General features: G+C 33.3%; 1 protein-coding gene and 1 long non-coding RNA gene across 5 annotated transcripts; one reads left to right on the top strand and one right to left on the bottom strand.

Annotated features, from left to right (window-relative positions):
- Positions 1 to 520: 520 nt before the first annotated feature.
- On the bottom strand, positions 521 to 10,038 carry LOC127837514 (uncharacterized). Of its 2 annotated transcripts, none has more exons than XR_008029323.1 (3): positions 9,468 to 10,038; positions 3,406 to 4,542; positions 521 to 2,492 (listed from the first exon to the last, which is right to left on the bottom strand). XR_008029323.1 is itself a non-coding variant. In XM_052364666.1 (3 exons), the coding sequence occupies exons 1-2, from the start codon at positions 9,797 to 9,799 to the stop codon at positions 3,531 to 3,533; spliced, it is 1,326 nt and encodes a 441-aa protein (XP_052220626.1). In that variant the 5' UTR covers positions 9,800 to 10,038; the 3' UTR covers positions 521 to 2,492; positions 3,406 to 3,530. The 2 variants fall into 2 exon arrangements, 1 of the variants encoding a protein (XP_052220626.1); XM_052364666.1 differs by having other exon boundaries at positions 9,486 to 10,038.
- On the top strand, positions 10,034 to 14,497 carry LOC127837519 (uncharacterized). 3 transcript variants are annotated; one of them, XR_008029328.1, is made up of 5 exons: positions 10,034 to 10,167; positions 11,241 to 11,293; positions 11,776 to 11,852; positions 12,096 to 12,158; positions 13,493 to 14,497. It is a non-coding gene; the product is annotated as an uncharacterized LOC127837519 (long non-coding RNA). The 3 variants fall into 3 exon arrangements; XR_008029329.1 differs by lacking the exon at positions 10,034 to 10,167 and adding an exon at positions 10,221 to 10,464; XR_008029327.1 differs by lacking the exon at positions 10,034 to 10,167 and adding an exon at positions 10,471 to 10,681.
- The last annotated feature ends 538 nt before the right edge of the window (positions 14,498 to 15,035 follow it).

Below are 15,035 nucleotides of genomic sequence, written 5' to 3'. Positions count from 1 at the left end.
AGCATGACGACTGATTTGCTACGTAGAGCGTGCCGGGTTACGGTATAACGGTACTTGCTAGGCGCTCAGATGCTAAAACTAGTATCAAGTGGGAAAGATTCCCCAACCGGCGAATTAAGCTTTTAGCATTCTACAGTTTATCAAATTACTTAGTTTGTATTTCATTTTATACGTACATTTTCATTGATTCACAAATCCATTATTTTCACTTTGTATTAAATACAAAGTTTCTTGACATGCCGCAATATTACATATTTGTTACTAGTGTAGCAATACTTGTAATACAGTTTATAAGCAAATTGTTGACTTAAACTAACTAAAGAATATGACAATTTTCAAAGTAACATTGCCTCTTATTATTACATAAGTGCTCTTCCCAATGTAATCATAAACATTACTAAATCATTACCAGAATTACAAACAACAACAACACATTTCATTAAAGTATTTATTATCATATTAGGAAACAATACTTAAAATATCAATATTGTTTTCAATGTTGATGACAAAAATCGTTCTTCCAAGTAATTGCTCAAAATAGAATTCGAACATATGAAGAAATATCAATCTTAAAATTGCCTGCATGTCATGTACATGTTTGGTTATCAACATACATAAAATTTCGAACTACATTTGCTTACATGTTCTTTGACACACAGTTATTGTAAATGTGTTCAAAGACAAAAATAACTTTATTTACTTTCAATTTTATGATCAGATAAGGATATGAATTTAAAATCTTATGTAATATCATTTGCACAAACGTTTGTTTAGTGAAACACACCACAATATAGTGTCTAACCTGTTTTAACGTAACCGCTTAAGTGAATTTGGTTATCTCTTGGATGGTTGATCATCCGACAGAATCATCATCATTCAAAGATAAAAACACTCAAAAATCAATAAATAATTTTAATGTATAAAGTAATAAACAAGTAAATTTCTATGTTAGACTTGCATGTACACAGAGTTGATAAACTATAAGAAACATAATGTTTAGCTTCGCAAACCTTATTAGCACACAAAATACTCACAACCAGCATTTTGTATTCAAACAACCATAGCACATCGCTAAATGTTAAATATTGAAAGAGCGACATACTATATTAATTCATGTAGGTATCTTCTAAAGCACAGTATGCATTAATTGATTAAGGAACTATCACATTTGTTGTTGACGAGACATAAACTATCAGCAGTGTTATGTGTTAATATTTTGTCCTGATAAAAAGGACGCACACATGCTGCTGCATGTATAATGGCCTGTCATCCGCATGGAAAGCGCTGGTGTATTAAATTTTTAACAAAAACATTTTAGCTCGAAAAACTTAATATTGGTTTAAAATTGTGTAGAGCATTTCAACAGAATTGCATCGCAAATAATTTGGAATTTATATGTTCATTTAAATCAAATCTTGATCTACTGATGTGACTTATTGTCGGGAAAAATAAGGTACATGTACTCAACGTTCTTAAGTTTTAATTAGCGATCATTGTATGAGCAATAATAATTTGAAACGTGTAACTCACTCTGAGTCATTTTAATTAGAATATTTTTCGTTATTTTTACTGTTGAACACACCATATCAACACCCTATTATTTGTTAACTCGCATTTGATGGGATATATTATATCACATGTTGTAACCAATATCAGATTCTGAACCCATGAGATATCTTTCGTTGTTAATTAAGCTTGTCGCATGTGCAAGGTAAACATTTAAGTCAATTGTAATTTCTAATGATTTTCGTCAGGGAGGAATCTAGACTGACCTCTTATACCAGGTAAACGCTAAAGCGAGGTGTCACAACGATACATTATCTATTAAAATTGAATCACTTATTCATACTCGTATTACTAACAAATTTACGGTCTATATGTCTGTACAATGTTATTTACTGATTGTATCTACATCTTTTATAACAATACCTTTTATATATCAAACAAGTTAAACAGATTGTTAAAGTAATTGCATTGTACAGTAACACATTAAAATGTAAAGTAAGAATTTGTAGTTTATGTAGATGAACAGAAGGTACATAACTTAACAAATAAACATCAACCCCCCCCCCAAAAAAAAAAGAAAAACACACACACAAAAACAACAACAAGCAAAAAGATTAATGTAGAAGTCAACTATTGCACTTTGAACACCAGGATACTGTCGGCTTGTCCCACAATGATAGATGATGTGGTGCTGTTGTAGCAGACTGATGCTGATTTCATAATGCCTAATCCATACCTTAGTTGTGCCAGAGTGGCTAGCTTCCTGTTGCCCTCTCTGTGTACCTGCAGGATAGGTCCGTTGAAGCTTTTATAGCACACCAGCACCTGGCCTGCAGGGGTCACATGGACACTATTTGGATATGTTAGCTCAGGGTCTCTGAAGGTAGCAAGGACTGATCCATCCCTGGCCAGGGTGATGAGCATGTGCTCAAATGTGTTGATGATGTACAACTTGTCCCCTTTGGGACTCACAGCACACTTCCATACTGCAAAACACAGTGATTGCGAGATAGTAAATTACTGTAAATTATAAATAATCTTCATAAATGGACCTCATTGATTTTGCATTAAATATGTGCTGTTATGCAAATACACATTAAATATCTTCAGGTAATTCAAATATCATAAATATTGTGACATTAATGTTCAGTGAATTGTCTGAAAGTTTAATGTGTGGATATGCTACTGGTGAGTGAGAAATAATGTGTATCACATTTGCATAAATTGAAACAATTACACAGTACACTATATTATGCAAACTTGAATGTGTCAGTGGTTTTAACTACCCTTATATATATATATATATATATATATATATATATATATATATATATATATATATATATATTGTATAAATGTACACGTGATTTTAATATGTCGACATATAAGTGAAATTGACACCAGCCATAACGATACGTCATTCATGTACAGTATTATGACTGTGATTGTGTTTTTTAGAGTTTATTACTGGACAACGATGTTTCAAAATATCCAGTATCAAAATCTTTTTTATCTTATCCATCAACATTCACAAAATAATTTTGTTAAAAATAGTCATAATTACATACATATACATACAATTGAACAAATCTTTAGGCTCAGTTACAATCTAAAAAAGATTATTTATTTTTAAAATGTTGTGAATTTTTTTTTACATATTGTACGTGTGTACTAATTTTGCAACCACAAATAGCAAGAAAAAAGTATTTGTCAGAGGAACTCTGTTATTTTTTATAGACATGTCATGTAGTGACGCTCCAAATACATGATTCCCATACTCATATATTTACAAATAAATACTTTTAAAATAAAAAAATGTACACTAAACATGTAGTTTACAACTACTTCATTATTTATATGTGTGTTGATATCAAAATGTCAATCCTCCGTAATTCTTACCTGTTTGAACACCTGATTTATCCTCGTATAGTTTACTGGTTTGTTTACCACTCGGTGAATACTTGTACACTGCTGTATCAGAAGTAATAAACAGGTCTCCCTGATGGTGGGAAATACCTATACATTCATGTTGTAGCTGAATCGTCCTTTCCGGTCACAAGCTCGCTAGTAGTGACTGTGATAAACTGGACATCATGAATTAGACTATTATTTACAGTTAATGCCACCTCTCTGGGTGTGATCTGACATATTTCACGGGAAATAGCAGCAACCCCACAGTGACTCAACAACTCGTAGTGCTGGTCCAGTAGCTTGATAGTGTGATTATTCATGTCTAGAACCAAGATCTCTTCACCAGGGAGAACACATAAGGCCGAAATAATGCACATGTTTGAATCACTTGGCATTTTTAACTTGTGCTCAGACTTCAGGCTCACAGTTAACACGTAGTTACTGCAAACTATTATCGAAAGACCGGACAGTTTGGACAGGTACTGTTCAATGTCATTGTGATGCTTCATACTCTTTACCAGCCTCCCAAGACCTGATAATTTAAATATGTACTGCTCAGTGTCTTTCATTATCTGGTTTAATACCGAACATTCTACTTCAACATAGTTTCTGTTAAAGTATGACTCAACATTCATTATTGTTGTAATACATCTCCGGATGGCTATGAAGCGGAGTTTTTTCTTGTTCTTGTCACTGCTGTATAGAAGGAGTTCATTAAGTGTTTTTAATTCATTCTGATAAAGGATGCAGGTTTTTACACTTGAATTTGTAGAAGCTTGAAGACTTAGTAGTGTCCTTCTTGTTTCATCCAAAGTGTTTTTCTCTATATTATACAAAGTGGAACGCATTGATTCATGGATTGTTTTAATCATGTTGTGCTCATTCTTAGCCGTTTTCTTCAAAGTGCTCCTCACATATTTGTCCATGGTGAAATTAATTTTCTTGTGCATTTTCCGAACCATAAGTTCTTGTTCATGGTATGAACCTTTCAGATCCTTGATTCTGGACTCACAACAACTCTGAAGCTTCTTCAATTTTAAAATGTTGATCCGAATCTTCAAAGACAGTTCATTTACGTCTGCTGAATGTTTCTTGGCTGAGTCAAGCGCCACTTTTCTGCATCCACTGAAAAAGGACTGTATTATAATAAATCTCATAAGCCAAAAAGCCCTGCGGGGCTTATCTGTTCTGAGCAGGTGATTTTTACAAGGATTCACAATATATTTAAAAGAAAAACTTTCCCAACATCGGTCAGCCATGTTGTTAAAATACAATCATTTCGAAAGTAAGCCCAGTTATAATTTTTGTGTAATGTCCTTAACAACTTTGAAGATGAATGTTTAATTTACATTTGCGACGTAATGGAAACTACTTCGCCTTATGTCATGTTTTAAACAACACGGGAATTATATCTCTATTTAGGCGGATAACTAATTAAACAAAATGTTTTGAGCAAGTTTTATGAAGATTGCGCAAACAAATCTTACTCCAGGAGTGTTCACAAACCGTTTCTTTAATTTGACCAAGTCATTTAGAACATATGCGCCCCAGTTTAAGCTGGGCTAGACCTAGATTTGTGATGGGCTAAATGGTCTCACCACCTTTTATGAAGATTCGAAAATAAATGTAGCCTCTAGTATTCATAAACTGTTTCTCTACTTTAAGATGGTGATCAAGTTTATGACCCGACATAACCCTGATTCGAAATCACCTTAGATATCAATCACCTCAGACAAATTTTGGACCAAAGGTAATGACAATAGGGCAAGGAATACGGCTTCTAGAATGTTCTCAATCCTTTATTTCATAGATCTAGTGTTTGAACCCTTGTGAGAAAGTTTTGATTTCTGACGACATATATTTGGGAAAACTGTTTTTACCAAGTATTATGCAGATTGGACTGTAAATGTGACATCTATAGTCTTCATTAGCTTTTTATTTTGACCTAGATTTTATGACGCAAAATCCCGTTTCAAACTTGGCAGAGCTATCATTGGAAAAAAAATTCTCACCAACTTCGTGAAGATTGGGCATAATATGAGATCTGAATTTTTTTTTCTATTCTTTATGTGACGTAGTTTTTGAACGCCTATTGTCAAGTTTTGAAATAAACTGAGTTATAAGTCGAACAAATGTTCTTGACGTTTTTAACTAAGCAAAATTACATGCTCTGACCAAGATTCACGAAGATTGGGCCTTACATTTTGTCTTTTGAGGGATCAAGTTTTAGATTCGTCATGACCAATCTTTTAAACTCAGCTCAGATATCATTCATGATTTGGAAACATGTTGTAACCAAGTTTTTTTTATGATTGGACTAAACATGTTGCCTCTGTAGCGTTCACAAGCTTTTTCACTTATTTGACAGAATGACCAAGTTTTTGAATCCAAATGACCAATTTAAACTTCGATAAGATATCATTGGCATAATTGTTCTGACCAAGAGCCATGAATATTGGATAATGTGGCCATCTAGAGTGTTAACAAGATTGCTTGGTAATTTGACATAGTGATCTTTTTATTTATTCCATCAGACCAATTTTTTACCAAGGATGAATTATCATTTGCATAAATGTTCTTATCAAGAATCATTTAGATGGGGCAATAATTGCCTTATGAGTGTTAAATAACTTTATATTTAATTTGAACTCTTGACTTTGTTTTACAACATGTGATCCAGTCTTAAGTTTGCTGAGATATGATTGGGACACATGTTCTGACTACGTTTCATGAGGATTGGTTTACAAGTGTGGTGTCCAGTGTGTTCATATTCTTGTTCTGTAAACTTACCTAGTGAAGTATGTTTTGACAGCTTATTACATAGATTCAAACTCAGCCGACATTTTATTAGGGAAAAATGTTCGCACCAATCTTTATGAAGATTGGACATTCAATGTGGTTTCTAAAGTGTTTATAGGCTTTTCATTTGCTTTGACATAGTCACATAGATTTTGACCCCCATGTGATCCAGTTTCAAACTTGGTCAAGATGTCATCGTGAAAAATGTTCTTAAGTTTCATATAGGTAGTTAACCATCTTTTCTTTTGTTTTGACCGAATGTTTGACACTAGGTGACTCAGTTTTGATCTCTGCAGAGAAATAACATTTTCTGACAAACATGAATGACGATTGGGCATAAAATGTGGCCTTAAGAGTATTCAAAGGGTTTATCCTTTATTCAACCTTGCGATGTACTTTTGGCCTCATATTACCCAGTTTCAAACTCAGTTGCGATATAAGTTGGACAGATGACAAATTGTACGACGATTAAGCTAGAATTGTGGTTTCTAGAGTGTTCGCAATCTTTTTCTGTAATTTGACGTAGTGACCTATCCTCATGTGACCCAGTTTCAAAATAGCGAACATACCAGTGGGCCTACAATGTCTCACCAAGCTTCATTGAGATAGGTCAATACATCTTTCTTGTGGAGTATTTACAAGTTTGATTTGACATTGTGACCTAGATTTTGACTTCATGTGACCCTGTGTCAAATTTGGTCAATACACATTTGTAAATCATTGCGATAAATGTTCTGACCGAAATTCATTAAAATTATCAACAAATGAATCATCCAGGCAGTTTTAATATTTTTTTTAATTTGACATAGATACCTCGTTTAAGATCAAAGATAAGGATTATTTTCTGAATATGTTTTATCAGGAAAAAGGATAGAAATATTGCCTGCATAGTGTTAATGGAGGTTTTTTAGTAACCTTCGTTTTGGTCACACATAACCCATATTTGAACAATTATTGGCACAAATGATCTGACCAATTTTCATAAAGATTGGGCAATACATGATGTCCTTTGAGTGTTCACGAGACAAATGTTTATAAAATTTTAACTAATTTAATTTAGTTCAATTACATCGAAAACCTAATGCTTTTTGATGCGCTCTCAAGTCCGTTTTCTGTGGTAACCCAGTACTTGGCGTCCTTTGGGGAGATCTCAAAAACGCTGCCATATTTGTGATCGAAATGGTGACCAGTGGACTCCATATCCACACGGCACGGTAACACTAAAGGCAAATTTTGGCCAACGGACATATAACAATCACAAAATAATCACTTCAGGTTAGCCAACATTTTCATAAATATAAAATACACCCTCTCGTTAAAAGGTTCATATGTATATGTGCCCATGGCAGCTATAACAAATTTTTAATGTATGCAGATTAACATAAATGGCCGTTATTCACGGGCGCGATATATTAATAAATAAGTCAATGATACTTCTGAGGAAGCTCTCAGGACCGGATGTTTTGAAATATCACGTAGTGTAATTCTACAGGGTGAGTAAGTTTTATATCTTTCTTTTCAACATATTTCGAATTATTTAAAACAAAAAATGGACAATGTAGTGCGATTCAGCGAAGATGTTTTTCACCCACATGTCTACAGATACACACAATAATAACTCATTTGAGGTGATTACCTTTATATTTCCTTTATAGTTGATGTATGGTGAAGCTTTTAAAAGGAAATCGATAAATTTTGCCTCTATGCAATCAAATTATCAACCAATGAAATCGCTTACGACGTCAAACAATTTCTTTAACATGTACACGTTGTTGCATGCACAAAAACATTAGCGTAGTGTCGATACAATGGGTTATTTTGAATTCTTCCAAAAGAGATGGAGCCAATGCCAAAGAGGTGGCGCTGATGGCAGAAGGTGGCGCCAATGCATATTTTCAGTTTTTAATTTTCGTTGCCGACAATAAATTTTGTGTGTGGTATTCCAGGTTGAATGTTAATGCTTTGTCTAAATTCGATGATAATGAAATATAATCGAAAAAGTGAAGTCCACATTATTATGCAGAAATATCTTATGCATTCAGCTTTTTGAAGGATTCTGTCATTGAATATACTATAAAACTGGAACGTAACTTAAGTATAGTAATAACAGTTAACGATTAAAAACCGACCGAGCTTATTATCGGAGATGTTAGTGGGAACAAACGACATATTGTAGCCTTATACAGATTTGTTCACCTTTGCCTTTAAGTGAATCAAGCATTTGGATAAGGGGACAAATGTGGAAAAGTAATATTATCTATCAAACGTAAGTCATTTGATGATTCATTTATCGTGCATTGGCACCACCTGCTGTCCTTAGCGCCACCTCCTTGGCATTGGCTCCATCTCTTTTGGAAAAAAACATAATTAAGTATTAGATCTTCAATACGTATTTGTACATGCAGCAACTATTATATGTTTAACGCAATCGTTCGATGTCAATAGCGTATCAATCTGATGAAAAAGTTCTTGTCACACAGGCAAAAGACATCCACCATGGCACAACTTATTAAAGTCCCCACGTTTCCCAAAAGGGTTGTGAGTGTATGCTTCTGTACATTTGTGGATGAATTAATCTGAATCGCAGTACATTGCCCGATTTTCAAAATAATGCAAACTATGTTGAAAAAGATATAAAATCAACTCACCCTTAACACCCGGTCCTTAGCGCCACCTCGCCAGTAGCATTTGCTCATTTATTAATGCAACGCCAAAAAGGTGGTGCCCGTACACATTGTGTTCCGATTTCAATGACACTTGAAGCTATCACATCTTCAAACGTATTCATGTAAACAAAAATGTTGTTACATGGTCATAGTTAGTAATTGGAAATGGTAAGGTTCTATGTCACAAATGTTTTAATTTTAACAATGGTTGTTGTTATTTTAAATGAAAAAGATGTGTAATGTGTAACTCTGAAAGTATCTAGTACCTTCCCGAATCAGTTAATTAAAGTAAATGAAAGACCGTGCTTTAAACCTGATCATCAGTGTTTTGAAGCATATATCTATTTTGTACAATTTAAACGAAGGGGCATACTTTGCATGATTTATTGTAGAAACCCATTATACCACATTACCTATTTATTTCCAAAGAGAGTAGATTATTTAGGAAATTTACTATTAACATTTGTACATACAATTGGAACAGTTTTATGTCAAGGGCAAATAAATGGACCTGAGCAGAGGATCACATATCTTGTAAAGCAGAAAGACCTCTAATTGTATGGTTTCAAATAAATTTTAAAATACCTATGCTATAAAACACACTTTGAGCAGCACAGCATACTGTCGTCTTTGCAGAACTTCTCTAGTCGTTTATTAGTGTGTATTTGACACATTCGTAAAACAGTCTCCAGCTCCTTTGAAACTGGCCAGTTCTTCATATTACTCCGGTCGTACTTGACATGTTTACTAAACAATTGATCATGTAACCCACAACACTTTCTACAAAAACACTGTTGACATCGTTCACAGTAACACACTGCATATTCAACAATTTCCTTGTCCTTGCATGATGTGCAACAAAAGAAGCTAACCCTATCAGAATCAGTACCAATGGGAGTTTGAGAATATGTCGCCATTTTGTTATCAAACTTTCAACAGAGTTATCTTAAGCATTTGTCTTAAACTGTACCGTAAGTCTTTGTTCTTTTAATGATATTTCATAAATCACGTTCATTGTCTAGAGTCCTTAGAGCGACAACACAAGAATTTAAACATCAATGAAACACAAAACTTACAAACCACTTTTATCATAAAAATATCAATAGATTAGCTCTGCCAACTTTATTGCCGGCTTTATCAGGTGATGTTTGGTCGATATCAGAGCGCCACCAGGTTTAAAGGAATGTATAACCACTTATGTGTGCATACAACTTGAAGGGTTTTCAACCTGGTAGAATTTTGACTAAAAGAAAAGTATTCATCAAAAGTTTAATATTTAAACCATGTGAGTTTAAAAAAATTTACTAATATTATATTATGAAATTTTATTCAATTAAACCATTCACATCTGAAACTGAGAAACTGCGTGTAAAGTGACACAATCAACTCCGATTACATGAAACAGGAAGTATACAATACAAGATAAGGTTGGATCATAAATATAGTTAAAAAACAACTGCCAACATTGTAAGGTACTTCACTGCGATGGACAATAACTTGAGTTTGGATGATAGTGTTCTTTAATGTGTTGTGTATGTAGCTTATATGCAGACTTTTCTTCCAAATTGAACTAAACTTATTGGTAAACATTGTTTTTTTCATAAGAACTTTTTTCTTGTTTTAAATAATAAACGCTCATCTTTATTTTTAATGTGGTGAAGTATGTTGAACAGTTTGCTTGCGTTGTCACATTTGTTTTTTAATTTAATCTATGTACTTGAAACATAAGTTACTGAAGCATGGACAGTTGTAAACGGTACTCAAACAATCCCTTGACATGCCCAAAGAAAATGAATTTAGTAAGTATAATTATTTAATCATAAACAAGTTTAGATCAATTTATAAACTAAATTGAATGTGCTTGGTATTGCGACTGTGTAGCGGGCCTGACACAATTTTTTTGTCGGTCAGGCCAAAAGTCTGGGACAAGTTTCGTGGAGACTGCTCATGTGTTGAACACAGACACATATAAAATTCAGAAATTACAGAGGTGTAAAGATAAGTTTAGACATATATTTTACATTTTACGTGCACTTTTGTACTGCGGGTATTTTTGTTTGGATTAGTGATCTTTTAAGTATAAAATACATGTTTTGGCAACAGAATTCATTCAAGTACTTTTTTCATAATTTATCACTCCATTATAAACAAATGTGCAATAGATTTGCCGTAACACTGTTTTCCATGCGTCATCTTTTGCATTAGAAAATGCATGTGTGTGCAATGTACAATTTACTTATACTGTGTCCAAAAGTCATCCTACAGGAATTAGTGTATGGAAGTTTATACATTTCTTCCCTCTAATATTGAATACACGAAGCAAATCTTTGTAATCATTGATTTAATATTTAATTTCAGCAATGTGTTAAGTGTTTCAAGACAGAAACAGAGACGGGAAATAGACACTACAGGTAAAAAACTGGAATCTAATTTAGTCCAGAATTTGTTGTATAATAAACAAACATGGTATATGATAATTAAATTTTATTTGAATGTATAAGCGCTTATGCGCATTGACTAGTATCCAGTAAGATATCAAGATTCCCAGAGCTTAAAGTGAATTTCCTGAAAAATAAGCCACAATTTTGGTTTCTGATATGTAGAAAGTAAAGCTCAAAACCCCAGGTGCTTAAAATGTTCGTCATTTACTAGGTAATTACAATACAGAATAGTACAACTCGACCTTACAGTATTTAATGCAATAACATTTACGTTTGGGAAACAACGTTTTTGATGGTTTATGGAGAATTAAACGATACAATTGTTTTCCCTTTTTTAAGAAAACTGATTGTGTCCATATATAATATATGTTTTACAACGATATCCCTCACATTAATGAACGTTTGGAGTATTTTTTATGTTCTTATAATGCTTGGTTGAACACTTGTGTCAGGGATGATGTTCATAGAATTCTCTTATACAACTGCACTGGTGACCGGGATTCCTTCACTATGATGAAGCCGTTTTTTGGTGTGTATCCGCTTTTCAATTCAAACTTTTGAAATGAGTGCACTATTATTCTAAACAAAAATTTCTTTATACATTATTAACTATTGGTAGTTTATGCTTTGTAGCCTGCGGAGTAGAAAATGAGTTTGGTATTTTGCAGAGTAAAACAGTAGATCTCACAATTTTACAAATTTTAAAATTGCATTTTTTAAATCATCTGCGTTTGTGAACTTTCTGAAAGAGATGACATGATGTTTTTTTCAGTCTTGTGGTGTTGATGCAGTACTGTTTTTTGTAATCTTGCGTATGAAATTGCTCTCAGTGCAGGTAAAGAACTTGTATAAAAAAGAACACTTCTGATTGATTGTTTAATGCTCTTGCGTATATATGTTCTTTTATTTATGTTGCAAATAGGGCCAACATGTTTTTGATTATTTATTATACTCTTATGTCATCATGGCATTGGTGGCATTAGGATTTGCACTCGTCCATACTTACATATGTTCGTTTCGTCCCGAAGTTTGTGTTCTCAGCTCATCTTTCTAACTTTAAGATGGATCCTTTCTGAAAGTTTTACAATTTAATGACCCTAATGGGTTAACGATCGGAAAAAATAGGTTGTGGCAAGTTTTGGCAGAAGTTTGGCCCATTTTCTGTTTTTTTTTTCTACAAAAGAATGAATATTCCAAATATTTTCGCTTTCAAGTCCTCTTTTGCAACAGGGTAGATTTTACTCAAACCTTTAGAGCTTTGTTACTTAAATGTTTTAGTGAAACGAATTTTAGCTGCCATAAGGTTTGGCACAATTATGGTCCTTTGTCTGTGTTTGTTTTCACTATAAAACATATGTATATGTTCTCAATATTTTCAATTATTTAAACTATTGGGTGGATTTCGATTTAACTTTTACAGTTGAGTAAACCCAAATGTGTTCACGATTGTAAATAAAGGAATTTAAGCTGCAACAAATGATGACAGAATTAATGACCTTTTTGAGTTTTTCTACTATACAATATGTAGTCCCACTATTTTGTGTTGTCAACTTGTATTTTTGTTATTGATAAATCTCGCTTTAAATTTCACAGTTGAGAAAAATTAATGTGTTCATGATTTCTAATTAAGGAATTTTAGCTGCAACTAAAATGTAGCTAAATTATGGTCATTTGTCTGATTTTCCTTTAAGAAATATATAGTCCGAACATTTTGTATTTTCAATTCCACTAACCACATAGATTTTGCTCAGATTTTCACAGCTGAGTGAGTCAAGATCACCATAAAGAGAGGAATATTGGCTGAGAACACATTTGGCTGAATTACAGCCCTTTTTCGTTTTATTCTATTGCGAAAATCTAGAGGTATTGTCTTTGGCCAAACACGTGTTGTGGAGGCATAAGTGTCTGTGACACATTTCTAGTTCATGCTGTATTGTCCACCATCATTTGGGAATACAATGATGAAATTCTGAGCATACTATTGTACAAGCACATCATTCTTTGGTCTCCGATCTTTATGTACATAATCTGTTTGTGTATATTATCAGTCATTTAAATAATAGTTTTAGGACTTTAAAAGCTGGAAATGACTTGCATTAGCTAATTATCAGTGTCTTTTTATTTGTTATTGTGTCAGTTAACACTTTCGCTTTTGAGTATATTTTGCAGATCAAACAAACAATACAGTCACTAAAGAAAACCAGTGCAAGCCATGTGTCACCAACGAAGAGAATTTCAAAGAACTCTAAAGACAACAGTACAATATGGCAGTTGTAACAAGATGGTGATGGGTGACCTTGGTACCAAGCAAATGATGCTGATAATACTGATAAACGACATGTGGAAGTCTTGATCAAAGAAAGCTTGTCCTCGGTAGGCGGAGCTAAAAAGGTCTTGTGGGATAGGCGGAAGTAAATGAATCCTTTTGGAATAGTGACAGATTTTGGGCTGTCTTGTTATGCAAGTGGATAGTTCACGTGCATCTTGACTAGGCGACCCAGATACAATCAGCGATTGCGATGCATGTGAGCTTGGTTTGTTGCCAACATACCAGACATTAGGGGTTTCCTTCGGGTACTCAGGCTTCCCCAACAGCACCATGCCTTACCAAAATTGAATATCTTTCTGTGAAAAAAATGAAAATGCTAGAAATTGCAGCTCTACTTAAAAATTCATCCCATCTTTCGCAAGTCTAGTAAGTTACTATTAAATTGTGCTGGTCAAAAATCCGGATCTTCACATAGTGCAGCCACAGGAGCAGAAGGACTTCATAATTGTCTGAACGCATACACTTGATGGATTTTTGCTCAGGACAAGTTCACAAATCATAAAATAGTGTCAATAATAATGTTGGTTTCATGAACATCTGATATATATTTACCATAGTATTTATGGGACATTGTTAACATACTATCTCGTATTGGGGAATATGTTCATAGAATAAATTGAATGTACATTTTACTCATTTGTGATTTAATCTGGTTTGTACAAAGCATAATTTATTATAATTGTGTTTAAAAGGTTTGAAACAGTTTCAGGAATACTGAAGATTGAAAGAGACCATTGTTCAAGTCACGCAATGGTATCTTTTTTAAAACAGAATTACTCTTGAAAAACGTGTATGACTATCATACAATAGGACTAATATTTAATGTTATATTTAATGAAATCAAGTTAAACGCACCTGTGGTTCATTATCAGTAAAAACAATAAATAACACAAAACGTTCTTACATACTTTTTCATTTTAATTTATTATTCAGATACGAGGTAGTGCTAAGTATTTGATATATCAAGTTAGTATGAAAAAATGTGATTTGTGTCAACTCTGTGTGATTGTGCAAAGTTCTATCACTGAACAAATATTCGTATTATGGCGAGTTCCCGTCAGTATCGCGGCCCCGAGATTTCAGTCACGTGATGAAATATGTCATCGATTCATCAATGATGGCTTTTTTTTGAGCTTTCGGTGATTGACTTTAAAAATACATATTATTACTGTAAACAAGCACGAAATGAACTTTCTGTAATTAATTCTGTAACGGTTCTTATTTAATTCTTATAAATAATAACTCACAATCTTTGACACCACGTTTTTTAGCCAAAAATTAATTTTTCGTGACTCTAAATTTTCGGACATAAGGGTTTTCGTCCATAATTTATGGCTCTAAATTTTCGGACAGTTTATTTTACAATGCTATTTTACCAGAATT

The sequence above is a fragment of the Dreissena polymorpha genome, chromosome 7 (genome assembly GCF_020536995.1).
Source record: "Dreissena polymorpha isolate Duluth1 chromosome 7, UMN_Dpol_1.0, whole genome shotgun sequence".
NCBI classification, from domain to species: domain Eukaryota; kingdom Metazoa; phylum Mollusca; class Bivalvia; order Myida; family Dreissenidae; genus Dreissena; species Dreissena polymorpha.
This window is presented reverse-complemented; position numbering and strand designations above follow the sequence as displayed.

Bases quoted from the DNA above. Each gene is read 5' to 3' on its own strand.
- LOC127837514 (XM_052364666.1), bottom strand. From the start codon at position 9,799: ATGGCGACATATTCTCAAACTCCCATTGGTACTGATTCTGATAGGGTT. The intron at 4,543-9,485 runs GTGTGTTTTATA...GTCCTTTTTCAG, and splicing joins AGTATGCTGTGCTGCTCAAA to TGGATGCAGAAAAGTGGCGC.